This window comes from Vigna angularis, chromosome 4 (assembly GCF_016808095.1).
Source record: "Vigna angularis cultivar LongXiaoDou No.4 chromosome 4, ASM1680809v1, whole genome shotgun sequence".
Lineage (NCBI taxonomy): Eukaryota > Viridiplantae > Streptophyta > Magnoliopsida > Fabales > Fabaceae > Vigna > Vigna angularis.
In genome coordinates this window covers 3,789,273-3,812,380 of record NC_068973.1, presented here as the reverse complement: position 1 = coordinate 3,812,380, position 23,108 = coordinate 3,789,273, and the positions used below count along the sequence as shown (strand labels likewise).

The following is a 23,108-nucleotide window of genomic DNA, read 5'->3' as shown; positions in this document are numbered from 1 at the left end:
TCAGTATAACTAATAATTTTATCTATAAGTAATTTTTATAAAAATAAACATGAAATTTTCATATTAACATATTTATTTCTACCAAATTTTATTAAATTGAATAACAATAATAATGCATTGAAATATATATATTATAGATGGGTAAGGAATCAAATTAAGTGAATACATTTTTGTTAAATGTTATGTCACTAAACGTATTTTGATTGAATAAAATTTTATAATAATTAAAAATTATTTGATGTGTAAATTAAATATAAATCAAACACTTTGCTATATAAAATTAAATAAAATTGACATAAATGTTGACATAATTGATATAGGGTTTAGGTTGTGATGCCTGGTTTGGTATGTTTTGATGGGGAGAAATGATCCATCCATTATTTGATACACTACATCACAAAAATCTAAAATGAATAGAGAAAGCACTTGCATATGTAAGATTCATGAAAAAAAAAAGATATATATATATATATAGTAGTAAATTTTAGTATTTTATTATTAATAATAATTTTAATGGATAGAAAATTGTAAATTTTGGATATAAAATTATAGTAATTTTAGAAGGAGAGGTTCAAATTTTTGGTAACTTATTTAGTAAATTTTTTTAAATTGAATAGTAAAAAGTAAATAGTAAAAAGTAAATAGTAAAAATAAATTTTCAGCATTAAGATTTCTTAGCATGGAAGAAAGTAGTAGGTAGAAATTAGGATCAGATTTGGTGAGAAAATGATTGAAATATTATTTTTAAATAATATTAAAATAATAAATAATATTAAAATATTAATGAATAGTAAATTTTTTTTTACCTATAAATAGCCATAGGAGGGAAGGTTATTTTGCACCAAGAGAAGAGAAATCAAGTGAGAGCTTGAGAAATAGAGAAGAAAGAGTTAGGAAAAATTTTTAGTTGCAAGAAGAGTAGAGGTTCTGAAGGGTTTCGGGGGAAATAAATTCGAAGCAGGAGATTAAGTCTGGAATAGAGGTAGGGGAGCTAACTTTTCTGTGCTTTTATATTATGATTTAGTATTTCTATGCTTTTATATTATAACTTAGTATTGTTTTATTACTATTCATATATTGAAATTCTGTATGAATACTGTTAATGCTTACTGTATGTTTATCTATATTGAAATTCGGTGTTAATATTATATGTTGTTGTTTTGAATCTGTAAATAAGAAATTTGTTAAAAACTAGTTGAGGAACACTTTGGCTAAGGAAAAACTTGGTACTTAAGTTGTCCATTGTGACGCACCTCTCTTTCCTGGAAGTCTACTCGACAAGTTTTTAACTTAAATCCTATTTAACAGATTTTGTATTGTTAAAATATTGTGCAATATATCTTGTTGGAATGGAAATGTTTGATGAATTCATGTTTTTGTGGTAGATATGGAATTATGAATTATAATTGTGATAATTGCATTTTATTATATTACAATTGAATTTATGCATCTAAACATGATATAAGTGATATAGGGAGATTTTGTAGGGGTATAATGTGAGTTGAGGAATATGAGTATGGTATGAGTCTCGTGGAGAGATTCAGTAATATTATGGTATTTGTGTATATGTTGATGTTGAGGGTCCCGTAGTTGGAGGCTATCCTGATACTCTAATAATAATCCAGTCTCAAGTAGAGAGGGATGAATTATGTGGTGAGAGGAGCAGGAGGTCCTGGTCTATGTGCCGATTTTGGACATAGTGAGGGGACTAACCTTGTGAATGGTATGAAGTATTTTGGAAGTGTATTTGTAAGAAGAAGTAGAAGTCATTCCAAGTGCATAACCTCCCGTGACCGCTCATCAACGTATCATCCGGATGAGTGTCTATTGGGTATTGTGGTGTCTATTGGGTATTGTGAGACGAGTGTCTAATAGGAATTGTGGTATGAGGGTGTCGAACATAATTATTATATGATGTTTATATCAAGGTAATTATACATGTTTTAAATGATTTGTTGCATGTTAACTCACCCTACTTGTTTGTGTTTGTTTTGTGTTTGGGTATGTGCGATGATCGTATAATTCGTTATACGGGAGCAGATGAAGGATTGTCGTCTGATCCAATGCCAATGAAGAGAGAGACAGAAGAATAAGTTAGAAGAATTCGAATTATATTTATGAGTTTATAGTTGAAATCTGAGTTTAAAACATGTGTAGACATATATTAATTATGAATTTATAAGTGTGAGATTACGGGATATTACCGTAAATGTAATGTTACAATATATAAATTATGAATTATCCGGCGTGAGATATTGGGATGTTACATTAATGGTATCAGAGCGGTTCGTCCTTAAGACGACCTAAGAGTTGTGGATTAATCCTACAAACTCATATTATAAATTATGATAACAATAATTCTCTGTATGAACAGAGAGAAATGGCTCGTAGACAACCCAATCGTGAAACCCCTGAGGTACCTAGCCTTGCAAGGGCTTTAGAATCTATCGCATCCGCTCTTCAACAACAGGGAGCTGCTTTAATGCAACAGCACACAACGGCCCTACAACAGTTAGAAGCGGCCAGACTAAATTCTGAAGCAAGCCAAAGACAACATGCGGAAACCTTAAGACAACTAGCCGAGAATGGCACCCATGTGGAAGCTCAACCTCAGAGAGTTCAGGAATGGACCTTAGAAAATTTTCTGCAACATCGTCCAGCTATTTTTAATGGGAAAACGAGTCCGGATGAAGCTGATCTCTGGATAAGGAACTTGGAAAAGATTTTTGAAGCAAAGAGGTGTCCACCCGAAACTAGGTTGGCATACTCTGAGTATCAGCTATCTGGGGAAGCAGCACACTGGTGGAACAACACAAAGCTGGTATTAGAGGAAAGTGGTGAGATTATAACTTGGGAAATTTTTAAGAGTAAATTTTATGCTGAGTACTTTCCGGACAGTGTGAGACATTTGAAAGAGGTGGAGTTCTTGCAGCTGGTGCAAGGCAACAAATCCGTAGCTGAATATGCAGACAGGTTCAAACACTTGGTTCGTTTCTACACCCAACCGTCAAATGAAGAATGGAGGTGCAGGAAATTCAAAAATGGATTGAGAGCAAACATTCAACTAGCTGTGAATCCTTTAGCTATTAAGGAGTTTGCTGCTTTAGTAGAACATGCCAAAGCTGTGGAAAGGTTAATAAGTGAGATTGAAGTTCAGAAGTTACCAAGGGTAGGAGGACCATCTGGATCACGAGTTGAACGACATGTAAGGAATCGACCTTATGACAGACCACAACCTCAGAGGAATCCTCATCAGCAACAACACCAACAGAGAATAATCCAATGTTTCGTCTGCGGAGGACCTCATCTGAAAAGCGTCTGTCCACAAGTTAATCTGCGCAACAAGTGTTTTCTTTGCGGAGCTGAAGGACATTTTGCTAGAGATTGTCTCTCTAACAGAAGAGGAACAACTCAACCTCAACAACCGCCTCAACAGGGAAGGACTGACAATAAACCACAAGCGACTGGGAGAGTCTATGCCTTAACGGGAGCAGAAGCTGCCAAATCAGGTACTCTCATCATTGGATGTTGTAATATAGCTGGTAGAGACTTGAATGTATTGTTTGATTCTGGAGCGACACACTCCTTTTTGTCTGAAACTCTTATTCAAGAGTTGAACCTACCTGTAAAAGAGCTGCAGTATGATCTTATAGTATCTACACCGGCCTCTAAATTGATAAAAACATCAAGGATGTGTCCTCAATGTCCAATCATTGTAGAAGGACGTAGGTTCAAAGTACATCTTATATCTTTACCTCTACAAGGTTTAGATGTAATCCTAGGAATGGATTGGTTATCTACCAATCGTATCCTTATAGACTGTAACAAGAAGGAGTTAATTTTCCCTGATCCTAAAGAAGCGGAGTTGTTGTCATTACAACAAGTGTTGAAGGAAGTAAAAGATGGATCTCTGTGTTTCATTATCTTAACTCATGTGGAAATTGAGAAAGATAAACAAAATCTTGATATTCCCATAGTTAATGAGTTTAGTGATGTATTCCCAGAAGAAATACCAGGATTGCCACCTCAACGAGAAGTAGAATTTTCCATCGATTTAATACCTGGAGCTGGACCCGTATCGATATCTCCATATCGAATGGCCCCAGCAGAGTTGGCAGAGCTGAAGAAGCAAATTGAAGAGCTATTGGAAAAACAATTCATCCGACCAAGCGTATCACCATGGGGAGCACCGGTACTGCTAGTGAAGAAGAAAGATGGTAGCTTTAGATTGTGTGTTGACTACAGGCAGTTGAACAAGCTAACCATTAAGAACAAGTATCCTTTGCCTAGGATTGACGATTTGATGGATCAGTTGCATGAAGCTCAAGTATTTTCAAAGATAGATCTAAGGTCTGGATATCATCAAATTTTGGTTAAAGCTGAAGATGTACAGAAGACTGCTTTTAGATCAAGATACGGGCATTACGAGTATGTAGTTATGCCATTCGGGGTAACTAATGCTCCAGCTTTGTTCATGGATTACATGAACAGAATCTTTCAACCCTTTTTAGATAAGTTTGTCGTAGTCTTTATAGATGACATACTTATTTATTCCAAAAGTAGAGAAGAACATGAGAGGCACCTAAGAATTGTGCTTGAGATCTTGAGAGAAAAGAAACTATATGCAAAGTTGTCAAAGTGTGAATTCTGGATACATGAGGTGCAATTCTTGGGACATGTTATATCAGCTCAAGGCATAGCAGTGGATCCAACCAAGGTGGAAGCAGTGCTACGGTGGGAGAGACCAAAGACTACGACGGAAATACGAAGCTTTGTGGGTTTAGCTGGATACTATAGAAAATTTATAGAAGGTTTTTCTAAAATAGTAGCGCCTTTAACACAGCTAACTCGCAAAGATCAACCGTTTGTTTGGACGGATAAGTGTGAGAAAAGCTTCCTGGAATTAAAGCACAGGTTGACAAGTGCACCAATATTGATTATCCCAAATCCAAGTAAGTCTTTTGAGATTTATTGTGATGCTTCACACCAGGGGTTAGGATGTGTGCTTATGCAAGAAAGGAAGGTGGTGGCTTATGCTTCAAGACAATTAAAGGTTCATGAGAAGAATTATCCTACTCATGATCTAGAATTGGCAGCAGTGGTATTTTCTCTGAAGATTTGGCGACACTATCTTTATGGTGTCCAATTTCAAGTATTTAGCGATCACAAAAGTTTGAAGTACCTATTTGACCAAAAAGAGCTAAATATGAGGCAAAGGCGGTGGATGGAGTTTTTAAAGGATTATGACTTCGAACTTTTGTACCATCCTGGAAAGGCGAATGTAGTAGCTGATGCTTTGAGTAGGAAGATGGTACATGTTTCTCATATGATGATCAAAGAATTGGAATTGGTGGAGAAATTCAGAGATCTGAAGCTACATAGGGAATATGAAGTAGATTTCATTAGATGTAGTAATTTGACTATATCTAGCGACTTTCTAACTTTAATCAAAGAGAAACAATTGGTGGATCCTAACCTGAAAGAGATAACAGAAATGATCAAAACAGAATCAACTAAAGAGTTTAGGTTAGGACCTGATGGAGTATTAAAATTTAGAAGTAGAATATTTGTACCAGACAATGCAGAGATAAAAAGATTAATCCTTGAAGAAGGACACAAGAGTCGTTTTAGCATGCATCCCGGCATGACTAAAATGTATCAAGATCTTAAGGAGTCCTTTTGGTGGCCAGGAATGAAGAAGGAAGTAGCACAATTTGTAGCAGCTTGTTTGACTTGCCAAAAGGCAAAAGTGGAACACCAAAGGCCTGTAGGAATGCTACAACAATTAGACATACCAGAGTGGAAATGGGATAGCATTGCTATGGATTTTGTTACCCATTTACCACGAACAATGAAGGGTAATGATGCCATCTGGGTCATCATTGATCGATTGACAAAAAGTGCTCACTTCTTGGCAATAAATCTGAGAATGTCAATGACTAAGCTGGCACAATTGTACATAAAGGAAATAGTGAGATTGCACGGTATACCTTCTAGCATTGTGTCAGACAGAGACTCAAGATTTACTTCTAGATTCTGGCAAACCTTACAGGAAGCTATGGGCAGTAAATTACGAATGAGTTCCGCATATCATCCCCAAACTGATGGACAATCTGAAAGGACTATCCAGTCATTAGAAGATCTGTTGAGAACTTGTGTATTAGATCATCTTGGTAGTTGGGATGAAATACTTCCTCTTGTGGAATTTACCTATAACAACAGTTTCCAAGCAAGTATAGGTATGGCACCTTATGAGGCTCTGTATGGCAGACGATGTCAAACTCCGTTATGCTGGTATCAAGATGGTGAATCAGTTTTAATAGGACCTGAGCTACTACAACAAACCACCAACAAAGTAAAATTGATACGGGAAAGAATGAAGGCTTCTCAGAGTAGACAAAAATCGTATGCAGATCAAAGGAGGAGACCATTAGAGTTTGCGGCTGGGGACCATGTTTTTCTGCGAGTAACTTCAACCACGGGTGTTGGAAGAGCACTTCGCTCCAGGAAACTTTCTCCTAAGTTCATTGGTCCATACCAAATTTTGAGACGAATTGGGCTAGTCGCTTACGAGATTGCGCTACCCCCTCAATTGGCCAATCTTCATTCAGTTTTTCATGTCTCCCAACTAAGAAAGTATGTACCTGACCCTTCTCACATTATAGAAATAGAGGAGATTCAAATCCGAGAGGACCTCTCAGTAGAAGTACAACCTGTTTGTATAGAAGATACTAAAACAAAGGAACTTAGAGGAAAAACTATTAATTTAGTCAGGGTAGTTTGGGATAAGAGGACAGGTGACTCTACATGGGAACTAGAAGAAGAGATGAAGCAATTATATCCTCAACTATTTTCTTGAAGTATAGAATTTTCGGGGACGAAAATTTTTGTTGTTGGGGAGAATGTAAGATTCATGAAAAAAAAAAGATATATATATATATAGTAGTAAATTTTAGTATTTTATTATTAATAATAATTTTAATGGATAGAAAATTGTAAATTTTGGATATAAAATTATAGTAATTTTAGAAGGAGAGGTTCAAATTTTTGGTAACTTATTTAGTAAATTTTTTTAAATTGAATAGTAAAAAGTAAATAGTAAAAAGTAAATAGTAAAAATAAATTTTCAGCATTAAGATTTCTTAGCATGGAAGAAAGTAGTAGGTAGAAATTAGGATCATATTTGGTGAGAAAATGATTGAAATATTATTTTTAAATAATATTAAAATAATAAATAATATTAAAATATTAATGAATAGTAAATTTTTTTTTTACCTATAAATAGCCATAGGAGGGAAGGTTATTTTGCACCAAGAGAAGAGAAATCAAGTGAGAGCTTGAGAAATAGAGAAGAAAGAGTTAGGAAAAATTTTTAGTTGCAAGAAGAGTAGAGGTTCTGAAGGGTTTCGGGGGAAACAAATTCGGAGCAGGAGATTAAGTCTGGAATAGAGGTAGGGGAGCTAACTTTTCTGTGCTTTTATATTATGATTTAGTATTTCTATGCTTTTATATTATAACTTAGTATTGTTTTATTACTATTCATATATTGAAATTCTGTATGAATACTGTTAATGCTTACTGTATGTTTATCTATATTGAAATTCGGTGTTAATATTATATGTTGTTGTTTTGAATCTGTAAATAAGAAATTTGTTAAAAACTAGTTGAGGAACACTTTGGCTAAGGAAAGACTTGGTACTTAAGTTGTCCATTGTGACGCACCTCTCTTTCCTGGAAGTCTACTCGACAAGTTTTTAACTTAAATCCTATTTAACAGATTTTGTATTGTTAAAATATTGTGCAATATATCTTGTTGGAATGGAAATGTTTGATGAATTCATGTTTTTGTGGTAGATATGGAATTATGAATTATAATTGTGATAATTGCATTTTATTATATTGCAATTGAATTTATGCATCTAAACATGATATAAGTGATATAGGGAGATTTTGTAGGGGTATAATGTGAGTTGAGGAATATGAGTATGGTATGAGTCTCGTGGAGAGATTCAGTAATATTATGGTATTTGTGTATATGTTGATGTTGAGGGTCCCGTAGTTGGAGGCTATCCTGATACTCTAATAATAATCCAGTCTCAAGTAGAGAGGGATGAATTATGTGGTGAGAGGAGCAGGAGGTCCTGGTCTATGTGCCGGTTTTGGACATAGTGAGGGGACTAACCTTGTGAATGGTATGAAGTATTTTGGAAGTGTATTTGTAAGAAGAAGTAGAAGTCATTCCAAGTGCATAACCTCCCGTGACCGCTCATCAACGTATCATCCGGATGAGTGTCTATTGGGTATTGTGGTGTCTATTGGGTATTGTGAGACGAGTGTCTAATAGGAATTGTGGTATGAGGGTGTCGAACATAATTATTATATGATGTTTATATCAAGATAATTATACATGTTTTAAATGATTTGTTGCATGTTAACTCACCCTACTTGTTTGTGTTTGTTTTGTGTTTGGGTATGTGCGATGATCGTATAATTCGTTATACGGGAGCAGATGAAGGATTGTCGTCTGATTCAATGCCAATGAAGAGAGAGACAGAAGAATAAGTTAGAAGAATTCGAATTATATTTATGAGTTTATAGTTGAAATCTGAGTTTAAAACATGTGTAGACATATATTAATTATGAATTTATAAGTGTGAGATTACGGGATATTACCGTAAATGTAATGTTACAATATATAAATTATGAATTATCCGGCGTGAGATATTGGGATGTTACATCATACATTAATGAAGTGGTCCATAGCTCAAACAAAATATCAAGTCAAAAGATTTTGAGACGCATTCTTATAGATTTATAGATGATGGTCACTAAAATGGTGGTCCAAACCATCATTCCATTATTGGTAGGTAAGACGTAAGGAAAATATTAAATCAAACACTTTTTCCAAAAATTCAATGTAACCTCAACAAAAAAAATTCATATTAATATTAAAATAATGGTATAGTTACACACTTTTGTATTTATTTGATATATAACATATAAATAAAATAATCACAAAAAATGAATTTTTATATTTTAAAAAAACAGAATAAAAAATAAAAAATAATAGTGTTAAATAAATATAAAAAAATATGTATCTCAAAATATTATTTTTCTTGATATTAACTGAATTTGAGATGTGGTTTATGATTAACATTTTTTTATGAATTTGACAATGCATTTTTTTAAACAAAAAACTCTCTATTAAAGGGTCTGTTCCATTTGAAATTCAGCCTGAGAAAAGTTATTGGAATTCCTTTTATTAGCAAAAGTTACACTTGAAATGAAAATGATATAGAACACAATTGCTGTACTGAACAAAACTTTACCTTGAAAGTTTACCACGTGTTTCGTTACAGAGGTTGGTTTGAACATATTTTTTTATAAGAACCTCTAAATACAAATAAAATAAACTTTTTGTATTACTTAAATTTACTTATGTACAAATAAAAATTTAAAGAAATTATATAACAATTTCTACAAAATATTTTTTACATGACCAATCAATTTTAAACCATATATAGATTGTTTTTTACTTTCCTCTCTTGAAAAAATAAAAAAAAAAAACTTTGTGAATAATATAATGCCAACTCTTATTTGTGTCTATTTGATAGCTCTAAATTTTTGTTTTGATATTGTTTCAAATGTGAATAAATGAATTCTAAATATATGTATATACTGGAAAAAAAAATCTTAAATTTAACGTCAGCTTATATACAAAATAATATCGATATTGATATATTGGGATCAGCCTGTGCTGTGCACTAAAGGACATCAAAGCACACCAAAGGTTAAGTTTTGTTGGGCGAAATTTTTTATGGCTCAGCGAGATTAATGTTGGTCTCTGCATATATTCGTTGTCAATTTCATGTATCTCCTATTGGTGGACCTTAAATTCTCGTTTACATCCAACAGAAGCAATAAGCAATAACCATTAGTTACAAAGTAAACGTCAAAGTATTTATGAATCTACGTTTTATGTATTAAATTAATGTTGGCCTGTATAATTCAACGTTTCTCTGTATGACGTTGACGATATAAAGTAAAAAAAACATCAACGTTATACGATGTTTTTTACTAGTGAAAGTAGATAAGTGTGATTTACATAAGTTCACTCATTATAAATTAAGCTAAAAATGTAGTATATTTTGGTAAATTAAAATTTTTGAATCTGAATCAATTAATCATGAGTTGATGGATTAATAGGTTGATTTATTTAAAAATATTTTATGCTTTTAGTTTATTATATATATTTAAAGTGAATTGATTCGAATTATTATTTAATATTAATAAGTTTAAAACGTTAACTTATTTTATCAAATATTATTATAAAGGTAATAATTAATAAATAAATTAAATTTTAAACTATTCAAATAAACAGTATTGGTGTTTAATACAAAGCATGTAATATCTGATATTTTCAAAATAAATTATTATGCGGTGGTTCTTCTTCCTTTTTGGGTAAAGGCCAATTCAGTTCATCTTCATCAAAGCAAATAAAACTTTATATGAAGGTTTCTAATCATAATATTGACTACTAAATGAAAACAAAAGACATAATTAGGTTTAAATCCAAATATGGCATTAACCAATTTTTTTGGACAAGTGGGTTGTGAGCTTGTTCTGGGACATGGGACATGGGACATGGGACATGTGGGGTTGTCATGACTAGTGCAGCGAGGGGCTTTTACCGCGGTTGATTTTCACTATACGTCGCGGTTCATGAACCGCGGCATATTCAGCCGCGATAGTAAGTCAGACACTTTATGCCGCGGTTCGAACCGCGGTATATAGGCTGAGGAATATGCCGCGGTTGTCTAGGGAACCGCTGCCTAAATTCATTTTTTTAAAAAATAAAAATAAAAAAAAATTAAAAATGCACTATATGCCGCGGTTGAACCGCGGCCATATGTCTCGTTTTTTAAAAAAAATAAGCACTATATGCCGCGGTTGTGGTTAGAACCGCGGCATATTCCCCTTATATGCCGCGGTTGTGGTTAGAACCGCGGCATATTCCCCTGCAGTTTTTTAAAATTGCAGGTCTGTTTTTGTGATATCCACTACCACAAAAACAGACCTGCATATAAAAACATTTACAGAAATTCAATTTCAACATAACAAACACATGTTAAAATGTATTTCAACATCAAATAAAGTAGAGAGTCTAAGAAAATTCTATCTAATCAAATGCATTGTTTAAATCTAAATCTAAGAGCTATTGTATAATCTAACTATATACTTCGCAGCAGCGTTCCTAATGAATAGTAGTGACTTCTCAGGAACTGGTGTAGTAGTCTTGAATCTCTGCAAAAGACAATTCATTTTAATTAGTGTATATGAATTCAACATTTGTTAAAAAATCAAAATTTGTTAAAGTTAAATATTACCGTTTCCCAGCTTCTTGTGATGTGAGAACGAACAATATGGGTCATCCAATACATTACATAGTATCCACACTCATATGACCCATTTTGTCTGTTACACTACAATATATCATCACAGTTGATAATAGTTAGTGAATAACATTTGTTATAAAACAATTATAACAAAGTATAGACGGTAGCATATGTCAAACCTTGAGAGAAATCCAAGCAATCTTTCTACTCTTAACAATTGATCTCCCGTCCATCATCATACTTGCTGGAATAGAACTGTATATAAAAAAATGTTTTAGCATTCAGTTATATAACAAAGAAAGTCCAAACATTGAGGTTCTTACCAATCAATTGCTTGTCTGAGTTGTGTGGGAGGAGGCCTGTGCAATGAGCAGAACCACAAAGCATAGTTGTCTTGCACAGACATAACAAGAAGTTGCCAATGGCGCCTGAAATTCATAATAACGTAACTATTAAATATTAAAATCACATATGGAACATTATTATGTTAACAAAGTTCACTTACCCGGATATATAAGGCAAAAAGTATATTTTCTTGCCTCTTCGAAAATTGCTTATCATTCTCATGTTGATATGATCAAAATCATTTGATTCATGAATGTCTTGGGGATCAATGAATCCATAATCATCAGAACGCCCCAACTTATTAGTGACCCCAGACATATACCTGAAATCAAAAATTAACTTTGATATAAGGATACTTGATATATAAATCAATTTTATATATAAATAACTGGTCATAGACTTACATCGTCCATAGTTGAATAATTGAAATATTCAACTCTTGTGTTCCCGACGCAAGCTCACGGACATCTTGGCTATTAAGGTATATTGGGACCTCAGAGCCATGCCCAAATACATTAGCATCATACTGAACCTCCAAAGGCTTATCATCAAGGATGTCAGCAAGTAGATGCAATGAAGAAAGAGGGTCATCCTCAGATAGAGGAATCTTCTGTTGTTCCTGCGTCTGTTGTTACATGAAAAGATAAGATAAGTTTTGACATCAAAAACCTTTAAAATTGAGAAGTGTAAAGAAGAATTTCATACCGAGGGGTCAGAAACTGGTTTAACCAAAAATTTAGGCCAAGTGATAAACGACTTATATGCTTGTTCCACAGTGAAAATCTCTTCCGTGGACAGTGGAACCGAGGCATCTGGCATGATCATTTCATCCACTGATACCTTCACCTCATCCTCTAATAGTTGCATACCATGACATACAGTCGCTGACCTAAACTCTGTTCCACGAGCTACCAGCACCATCTCATCTTCTTCTAAAATGTATAGCAGACATGGACTACCATCGTCCATGTCATCCTCTGGGATGGCTGATGCGGAACAACTTCCTTTGCCGCTTCTCCCTGTCAGAGTAAATGTTAGATTATACAAGAGATAGAAATAATTGCACATAAATGTTTATTAAGTTTACCTGTGGGAGGGGGAGGGACCACATGTTCCTCTATAGGAGACTACATCGGACGCATGCTCTGAAACTGCTCCTGGTAGAGCATCTGGAATTCAGCCCTCACCTCGGCCCTGATCTCCTGCATAAGGTCTTGTCGGACCTTTTTTGTGATCTCTTCTGTCATCCTTTGTGTATCGCTGTACGAATATGAAGGCTGACGAGAAGAGCTCCCAAAATAATCCGTAATGCCTACTCCAGGACCTGCAGCACGTACACGTCCAGGGTGCTCAGGTCGTCCAATTGCAGCAGCAAGAATATCCTGGCGACCCTCTGGAGTGAATTGGCCTTGGGAGCTCTGCTCAACCAAGGCGTCCTGTAACATTACAAAACACCATTATTCTTTAAATAGTTTAATGTAGTATGTATAATGACAATATTCATTATTTTAGGAACAATGATAACTTACAATTTTTTCAGAAATCTCTCGTGCAGTGTCGGAAGAGTAGGTGCCCGATGGTCGCATACGGGCCAACTTCCATTTCTCATGTCTAGACGGTGGAGAAGGAGGCTGAGGAGGGCTACCACTCTGAGATGGTGGTATAGCATCTGCCTTTTGCTTGAGGATTTTCTCCTCAAGCTTCCTATACCCACCACGAGATAATAGGTGGGGGTTTTTGTTCTTAGCACTTGTTCCTTGTGCTTTGCTTCTAATTGCCTGTCACATACACATTAATTAATGAGTTCATATGATATATATTTGTTAATGAGGAATTGAATAATATGAACTACACTAACCTGCCATTCCTCTGACATCCGACTCTCTTTAAAAACCCGCCAAGTCTCCTCATCAATGGACTTATATGCATTACATGGAGTTTTATGTTTAAGGTGTCCAAAGATGTACCTTGATGTCAACTTGCTTTTAAAGTTTCTGAAATTTTCTGCAACAGTTGACAAACACTTATTTCTAAGTGTTGGGACATTTGGAATGTCAAATGTCATCTGAAAAAAACATAATAAAGTTGTATTAGTACAAAATTATCAATATAAACAAATTATAATTCAAATGCTATTAACTAACTTACCAATATATCTTGCCAAATAATGTTCCTATCACCCTCGGACACATGATCAAAAGATGGAATGAGAATGCTAATCTTATTACGTGCCACTACTCCAAGGTATGATCGGAAGTCATCTGCATGGGGGCCAGTTGCCACACCCGTGGTGACATTCACATTCACCGGAGTTCTTTCACCACTATTTTTCCTGATTAATAGTTGTTTCATCCTAGTGGGTCCTCTAGTGGATTTGGGTGGGGGAGCCTCATCCCCTGAAGAATGTGGATGATCAGCCATATATCTGTCAAAATAAATAACAACATTAAATTTTCTTTCAAGACTTATGTAATATCATATAAATTAACAAAACATGTAATAGTACAGAAATTGAAAATTCATACATAAAGATATGGATTCATCATATGTATATTCCCTCATCATGAGTTGCGTTAAACTTTCTCTCATTCAAACAGTTCACACAAGGACATCTAAACTTCACTTCATCATTAGTTCTCCCCTCATTACGTTGCGCAAATTGTATAAATTCCTCTACACCTCTCTCGTACTCAGCACTAATACGTGGTAAATTAATCCAATTTCGATCCATATTCCTAAATATTACATAAATAATATTTTAAGGTTTATAAATAATAGAAGAACTACAACACACATTACCAAAACTATAGCAAAAACCATATCATACATTACCAAAACTATAACAATTTCATGCACTATCAAAATTAAAGCAAAAATTATACCAAAACTATAGAAACTTCATACATTACCAAAACTATAACAATTTCATGCACTATCAAAATTAAAGCAAAAATTATACCAAAACTATAGAAACTTCATACATTACCAAAACTATAGCATTATGCAAAAATTAATGAAGCAATCACGTTAAAAATGCAAATGGACATAAATACCTGGAAGAGGAACGGCGGCGGAGAGGGTGAAAAACGCAACACAACGGCGGCGGCGGCGGAGAGGGTGAAAAACGCCAGGAAATCACGATTATGAACGGCTAAAACTCGTTTTTAAAGTCAAAAACGAATAATGACCGAACAATTTTGAGTTTAAACGGTTAAAAACGCAAAATCTGAGATGAAGGGTGGTTCGGAGGATGAAGAAACGCGAAAACAGCGAGGAAGACGATGCACTGTTCCAAGTTTTGATTTTTAACTCTGAACGGGGGAATCTACCGCGGTTCACTACTTAACCGCGGTATAAAAGGGTTATATGCCGCGGTTTAACCCCCAACCGCGGCATATACTAATTCAAAAAATTATCAGAAATGGCATTTTTGAAATTATATTCAAACTATATGCCGCGGTTCAACGGGCAACCGCGGCATAAACCTCGAAATATTTCAAATGAACATTAAATTAATTTCATATAGGAGAATATGCCGCGGTTCTCTGGGGAACCGCGGCATATACCCCTGAAACGTGTTCAACACAACTGTCTCCCCAACTGCCTTTCAGAGAATTTCAGAAGTTACAGGGGGTATATGCCGCGGTTCTCTGGGGAACCGCGGCATATACCCCCTATAACTTCTGAAATTCTCTGACTGGCAGAGAAGTTGAGACGTTGCAGGGGTATATGCCGCGGTTCCCCAGAGAACCGCGGCATATACCCCCTGTAACTTCTGAAATTCTCTGACCCAGTCAGCACCTGCAATAAATTGGCAGGGTATATGCCGCGGTTGTGCAGAGAACCGCGGCATATACTCTGTTATTTAATTTTTTATTCATACGTGGCGTCAAAGGCAATGGTTGACTGGGGTATATGCCGCGGTTCCCAGTAGAACCGCGACATATATGTTAGTTTTATTTACAAAACTGCCACCGCGCACCATTATGCTGCGATTTTCGTTGAACCGCGGCATAATGTGCGCTGTAAAAACCCGATCATGATCCTAGGATCAACCAATGTTAAGATAATATTTTGTCAGAAAAGCCACGTTTCATATGCATAGAATAGAAGAAGTCTTTTTTGTCAACTTTAAAAATACCGTCCATAAAAAAAGATCAAGAATATCTTTATGTTAATAAAAAAAATAATTCAGCAATAACTCAAAGCTCTAAATTGCATTATTTCCCTATAAATTTTAGCACCTGTATAATTTTTTATACATTATAACACTTTTAATCTACTTTTTTTCATATTTTTATCAATATTATTTAATGTGAGACTTGTTTTTCTAATGTTTAATGCGAATCTAATTTTTGTATTTTTATATTATTTATATGATAAAACTTAACTTATTAGGAATATGTTTTGACAATTAACTGTTTCTTTAAAATATGAAATTATCTATAATATAAATATGAAATTATCTATATAATATGCCTTTAAAATCTTAAAATGGTATATGTTAAATAATTTTAATAATTAATTCTGATTAAATCACTCAATATATAGATATTATAGAAATATTGATTTATTAATATAAATATTAACGTATTAACTGAATACTAAGTTATTTATTAATTGTATAAGAAATTGATTATTAATAGTTATTTTTAAACTTTATTATTATGAAGAGTGATAATACAAACGCATCTGTGTTATTTTTTTATGATAATAAAAAATAATAAAATAATTATTATTATTTAAAAATTAAATCTAAATCATTTTTATAATTATATTGTAAATAATTTTTGTTTACTTTGTATCTAGTCTTATAATTAAAAAAATGATTAATTTTTAAAAATTAATCAAATCAAATAAAAGGATTAAATTTTAAAAAAATGTTACTTAAAAAGATAAAATTAATAAAATAATTATTTTAATTAAAAAAAATTATTTGGAAAGATAAAATTAAAAAGATGATTATTTTAAATAAAAAATTTATTTGAAGAACAAGTTGAAAAATAAATATAAAATTTCTTTTATATATAGGAATAGATTATGTTGCAAAACATGTAAATAAAAAACTGTTTAAATAAATTCATGAAAATTAAAATTGAGATACTTTCATAATTTATGTATTCTATAACTCTGTTTATTTATTTTTCTTCGTAAGATATTTATAAACATTATAGAAAACGAACATTATTTAGTTAGAAATTTACTATTGATAAAAAAGTAGTAGTAATTCTATTTACCTTTTTTTATTAAAAACTACATTGGACCACGTATAAAAGGATTTTTTATACCAAATAAAGTTTGTTGTTCTTTTTATCTCTGATTTTAAAACATGTGGTAAATGGAATTTATAATTAGCAAATTTTAATTTGTTATAAAAGTTAGATAGTTACCCATTTCGAATCAAAGTTTTATATGATGATATGCTGAGTGAACTTGCTCATTGAATGCCAACCACTAATTCATCAATATATTTCTAATTTTAATAAAGTAAATAATTTTCTTATTATCCTATTCTCACTGACTGCAAGTGTGGTCACGGTTTATCTATCTCCACGGGTAATTTCAACCACAAGTTTATTAAGATATTTTAATGATTTTTTTTATTAGTTAATTATTTATATAATTGCATTTACTTTAAAATAAGAATTTTCAAAAATAAAGGGTCTTAAGCTTGTTGCATCCCTACAAAAATAACTTCTATTAATTTATTTTACTGTAAGAGTTAAAAAAAATTGTATTTTTAAATTAATATATATGAATAGTGTAACATCCCAAAAATACAGTAATAATACCATATAATATAATTGATTACAGTTAATAATAAATCAGTTCAGTCTTTAAACTAAGTAACAAACGGTTACGGCCGAACGACCTTACACAAGTTACAAACTTAAATTGTTCCAGATAAAAGGAAACATGACCGAACGGTTTACAAAAACTAAATATCGAACGATCACATAGAACAAAAAGGAGGAGGTGACCGAACGATCACCTCTCAACAAAATTTCTATAAACCAGCCGAACGCTCCTAGGGCTCGGCCTTCACTTCCACTTCGATAAGATTCTCTTCCTCCAAATTTTCTTCTTCCAGCGCCTCTTCCAGTAGCGCGTCTCCATCTGCTCACATCCACACAGATGATCATTGCAATGACAAGACGGACGTACAAGGACGAGACAACACAATAAAACACAGGGTAAGCTTATGTAATTTAATTCAAGTAATAACATACATTTCTCACATTCAAACACATCAGATACATTCCAATGTACGATTCAATCAAGGCCTACTACTAGACTGACTGTCCGGACTGTATGAATTCTGTGTAGCTACGACGTTCGTGCACCCGGGTGATGTAGTAACTGGAATTCTCTCATCAGCTGGCACCCGAGGTTAGTCCGTTCCGTCCAAAGTACCCTTAAGGACTAGGACCTCCTGTCGTTCCCACACATGAACTACCCTCCTCTACGTGAGGACGAGTACTCACGGAACATCAGGATGAACCGCCAGCTAAGCATTTCCACATTCATACTTTACCAATTCCAATATTCATCCAAGAGTCGTTTCTCCCCGGAACGCTCGTTCAAATCCACAATCTTACATTCATCTCATATACTCTTCATCCTTTATAACCTTTCACTTAGGTGTCATTTTCATGATCCTTTCTAAACACATAAAATACCGAACGTTCTGCCCTCTTCATAATGAGGACGAATGATAGAAACGAGACCGATAAAATCTCCCGTTCCAGAATAGAATAAGACCAAGAGAGTTACTTTTAGATTTAAGAATAATCCAGGGTAAAAATATATAATATATATATATATATATATATATATATATATATATATATATATATATATATATATATATATATATATAACAAACGTTATTTACATCGTGAATCAGTTAAATGAACTGACCCTCGGGAGTTCAAACCAACACTCAAATTATAATTCAAGTAGGGAGGCTCTAGGCCGGATCCAAGGGATGTAGATACATCAAGACGTTAAAGAACCATACCTAAAATAATTCCATTACAGAAACCTAATGCCAGTCAATGACCGGACACGGTAAAAGGAATTTTTACTGAATTTGGACGAATGTCGTTTCATCAAGTTTAATAAATTAAAACGAGTACGAGCGTTCGGTATAAGACCGAGCGCCTCTCATTTCAAGAGCTTGGGTTTAGACTTATCACAAATTTTTAAACTTATAATAGAAATCTTAAGGGTAATAAATATGATAAGACACGTTGGAAACCAGGTTGAAAAATAACTAACTATACTAATACATATTTACAAGATTTTCAGCTCCTCACATAATACATTTGGCCGAACGCTCAAACATAGCACTATTACAAGAAGACGCTCGTCCTCAACTAGAATTCTTCCCAAATGAAAGAATTCCATTTCAAACAAATTTAACAGAACCACCGAACGGTCAAGAACCGTTCAATGACGAACGTACACTATCATAGGGAATACATATTCAGATTTCATTTACATTCAATTCATTTCTCAATACATAATTTCATCACTTTATAAAATTCTAATCATAATCAATTTGGTTACTTCATACAACCCATATCATACCAAGAAATCACATTCCACATCAACCACCATATCAGTATTCATACTTGATACATACATTCAACCATTCATCAACAAGCATTCATTTTCAACAAACGTACAACAACATACAATTAAATTAGATAAGCTTCCCTTACCTGGATACGTGATTGGACGTCCTAAAGTAGGTTTTTGGTTCGTCCGACTACAATCTTCTACCCTCAACGATCACTTAACTCTTCCGACTAAACCAAACAACATGAAAATCAAAGATAACTTAGACCACACCCCTGCATGCAACCAGAACTTGGTTTTGCATGTAACAAAAGACGAACGACCAAGGACAGATACACTTACCCGCTCAAACTTGAAACTTGTTCGGTTTAAGAGGAAGCTTGGGACGCCGGGAATGCTCCTACGGTGCCTGAACGGTGATCGGAGCAGAGAAAAGGTAAGTTACAGTAGAGAGAAGGGAGAGTTTTCTAGAGAGAAGATGGAGAAAATGAAAGATCAGATTTTAGAGAGAAAGGGTGCATGCAGAGTGAGTGAAACAGGTTTTCAAAATTTTCAGTTTTGCTTTTCACGTTAAAACGAACGTCCGCTCACTCGCTGACACCTGCCTTCCACTATCTGATTTTCGAACCTTCGCTGTTGACACCTGGCGTCCGCGCAAAGGGTTTTGAGTGCGTTTTAAATGACTGACAGGAGGGTTTTGGGTGCGTTTTCCGAGGTCTGACAAATAGAATTACGAAACTCAAATATTTTAATAATAAAAATTTAAAGTATAAATAGAAATTTTGTAAACAAATTTTATTATTTCAAATTTTATTATTTATCTAAAAACTTTATTCTTTATAACTCTTTCTTTCCTCTAAGGATTTTAACCATTCATTTATTGGTTTGATGTTGGTTTCTTAAATGAAGTAAGTTAGTTGTCTATTTATTTTTTTTAGTTCGTGCATTTTTTGTGTATGCAAATTTTAGTTTGCATGTGGAGTCTGAGTCTTCTATAAAAATTTATGTTGATTAATGGTCTTAATGATGTGTCTTTATCGTGTTTCCTTATCATATAAGTTGTCCTAACTTTGAAGTTGTTTAGGATTTCTAAAGTTGTTTGGTAATCTTTCAGGTAAGAAAAACTAATTACCTTATTTTAGAATTTTAGATGCTTTAAGAATATTAAAATGCATGTTTGATCTATATGAGGTTGATTAATTTTTTATATTGATGGTTGAATTGTTGAGTAATCTAAATCTGTGCTGGTTATGTATTGTTTGAAATTGTCTGAATTGGTGTTGAATCGAGGAACTGATGATCTAACCATTTGAGTAAGTTAGTATGCCCTTTGACATTGAAAATTGTTTTTGAACTAAGCACTAAATCAAGACTACCAATTTGATCATCCAACATGTCCTTGGTTTCCTAAATCACGTAATAGAGTTTGTGGTTATATATTATGGCGTTGAGCAGTATGTATGTTGAGCGCAAGCACTAAATTTCTATGCATGTTTAATATGGATTTTGATATTTCATGGATTAATAACATGGTTGTGAACATGATGGTGAATGTTGTGAAAGGAATTTCAAAGAGAAGTTTCTTGTATGGTTTCAATAATGTATGTATTGATGTATGAATTTCGTATTGGGATTCATAATATATGGTCAATAGTGTATGTAGAGATGTCAATTTGACCCATGATCTTGGGGCTAGCCCTAACCCACTCTTGAAAAAGCCCCCTCTTAAGAAGCCCCTCAAATCGGGGCCAAAAAAAAGCCCCAACCCCCAAAGCCCCCTCTCAAGGGGGTTAGGGTCAGGGTTAAGGTGGGTTTAGCCCACTAAATTTTCTTTTGTAAACTAAAGTTCAACATTCTTAATAGTAACTATTAAAAGTACTAAATTTTATATTCATGTAATTGATTTCTTATTTCAAATTATTAAATAAAACTAATTAATTATAGTATAATAGAATATTTAATACTCAAAATAACCACTTTTTTAAATAATTAAAAACAATTGCAAACCATACACTTAATTTTATACAACTAAATAGTATTACAAATTTATTTTACTGAAATATTATAAAAATGCTTTATTTTGTTGTCAATTTTAATAAAATCATGTCTTATACTGCAGACACCAATTATTAGAAAATTATATATAATTAGTAATATCAAAATAACCCCAAAGAGAGATAACAACATATTAATTTGATTTAATATTTGCACTGCTTTTACAATTCTTAAAAAGAATCACTGTTTTGTTTCCTCGACTTCTAAAATATCACTCAATCTGTTTTTAATTATTTAAAATTAAAAATAATTCAAAAATTTATTATCTAAAATTTTTGGATAAAAAATAGTATTAATATTTTATGTGTAAATTAAACTTATGTTTTTTTTTTCTGATAATCTTTTCTCAAAATCACCATAAGATATATTATAAAAAGAAAGTTAATTTCTTAAAAATTTATAAAAAATGAAAATTTTAAATAGACCTAAAGTACTAAAGAATGACAAATGTTATAGTGTTTCAATTCTTTAACTAACACATTAAAGAATTTGTTTTTAACTTTCAATTAGAACACATAACATAAATGTATGTTTATGTTTATGACATTTAAAATGTAAACATTTTGAGTGAGTAGTACGACGAGATTCAATTCTATGGGCGAATACAACTTTAGTCTGCACAAGGTTTATGAGTTTTTTCTTTTTATTTATTATTTTTGTTATGAACATGATTTGTTGAGTATAAAATGAAAAAGAAAATCATTTATATTTAATTTCTTTTTCAATAACTTTATAAGAAAATAAAGAAGCCTCGTTTTTTTTTAAATTAAGAGTTTCAATTAGAGAAAATCTTCTCTTAAATTTCAATTAGGATAATTTTAGATAAAAAGTTAATTTCTTACTTATAACTTAAAAAAAAGTGAAATTAAATATTTAAATTTCAAATTTATAAAATGATCCTTTAATTATATACTTAGAGAATCTAACTCAATAAATATTGTCATTTTGCTTTTGCTTCTTGATTTTAGAACTCTCCTCTTATAAAAATTTTAATTTATTTTCTATAGTAACTATTTTTGTAACAAATTAGGAGTTAATTATATTTTTTCTTATATTCAAAATGAACATTTTTTCTAAAAAAAAGGCTCATGGGCTGGTCCTGGTCCACAGGGCTTTTGAAGATATTTTGGCCTCGTGAACTTTTTCTACGAGGAGCTTTTTGGTCCTGTGGATTTTTCTGGTCCCAACCCACATGGGTTAGGGCCAGGTTTAAGTGTATGTATATTATATATTTAAAAAATATATATATGAATTATTTTATTTTCTTATATATATATATATATATATATATATATATATATATATATATATATATATATATATATATTAATAATTAATTTATATATTATATATTTAAAATAATAATAATAATAAAACAGTAATAATAAAAAAATAAATTATAATAATAATTATAACAATAATATTTTGCAATTTTAAATAATAATTTCAATTTTATTTTAACATATTTTTGTACTATTTTTATTTAATTTTATATTAGATTTATTTGTAGGAGAAAAATTACAATCATCTAATTTAATATATATATATATTTTTAGTTTGTCATACATATCAAATCATTAAAAAACTTTCACAAAATGTTATCTCAAATCACAGTATGTTTTCTTAATCTAAATAACACCACGATATCCTCCTAAATATATTAAGAATTTTCGTGAAATGTTCTCCACAATCCAAAACCAGAAAGCAATTAATTAGAGGAACAAGAAA

At 32.5% G+C, this 23,108-nt stretch overlaps 2 protein-coding genes across 2 annotated transcripts; both read right to left on the bottom strand.

Annotated features, from left to right (window-relative positions):
- Nucleotides 1-11,146: 11,146 nt before the first annotated feature.
- LOC128196129 (uncharacterized) lies at nt 11,147-12,863 on the bottom strand. The gene is made up of 8 exons (XM_052875999.1): nt 12,829-12,863; nt 12,447-12,760; nt 12,146-12,366; nt 11,902-12,063; nt 11,720-11,824; nt 11,576-11,651; nt 11,388-11,483; nt 11,147-11,304 (listed from the first exon to the last, which is right to left on the bottom strand). Exons 2-8 carry the CDS (start codon nt 12,708-12,710, stop codon nt 11,209-11,211), a joined length of 1,020 nt encoding a protein of 339 aa, XP_052731959.1. The 5' UTR covers nt 12,711-12,760; nt 12,829-12,863; the 3' UTR covers nt 11,147-11,208.
- Nucleotides 12,864-12,868: 5 nt separating this feature from the next.
- On the bottom strand, nt 12,869-13,802 carry LOC128196128 (uncharacterized). Its single transcript, XM_052875998.1, has 3 exons — nt 13,600-13,802; nt 13,271-13,519; nt 12,869-13,177 (listed from the first exon to the last, which is right to left on the bottom strand). Exons 1-3 carry the CDS (start codon nt 13,615-13,617, stop codon nt 12,869-12,871), a joined length of 576 nt encoding a protein of 191 aa, XP_052731958.1. The 5' UTR covers nt 13,618-13,802.
- Between the last annotated feature and the right edge of the window lie 9,306 nt (nt 13,803-23,108).

What these genes read in the sequence shown, in the direction of transcription:
- LOC128196129 (XM_052875999.1), bottom strand. Translation starts at nt 12,710, where the DNA reads ATGGACGATGGTAGTCCATGTCTGCTATACATTTTAGAAGAAGATGAG. An exon ending in ATTATTCAACTATGGACGAT is followed by an intron (nt 12,064 to 12,145) that starts GTAAGTCTATGA and finishes TTTTGATTTCAG; the next exon opens with GTATATGTCTGGGGTCACTA. An exon ending in TTGCTTGGATTTCTCTCAAG is followed by an intron (nt 11,484 to 11,575) that starts GTTTGACATATG and finishes GATATATTGTAG; the next exon opens with TGTAACAGACAAAATGGGTC.
- LOC128196128 (XM_052875998.1), bottom strand. An exon ending in GAGAGATTTCTGAAAAAATT is followed by an intron (nt 13,178 to 13,270) that starts GTAAGTTATCAT and finishes GTAATGTTACAG; the next exon opens with GACGCCTTGGTTGAGCAGAG.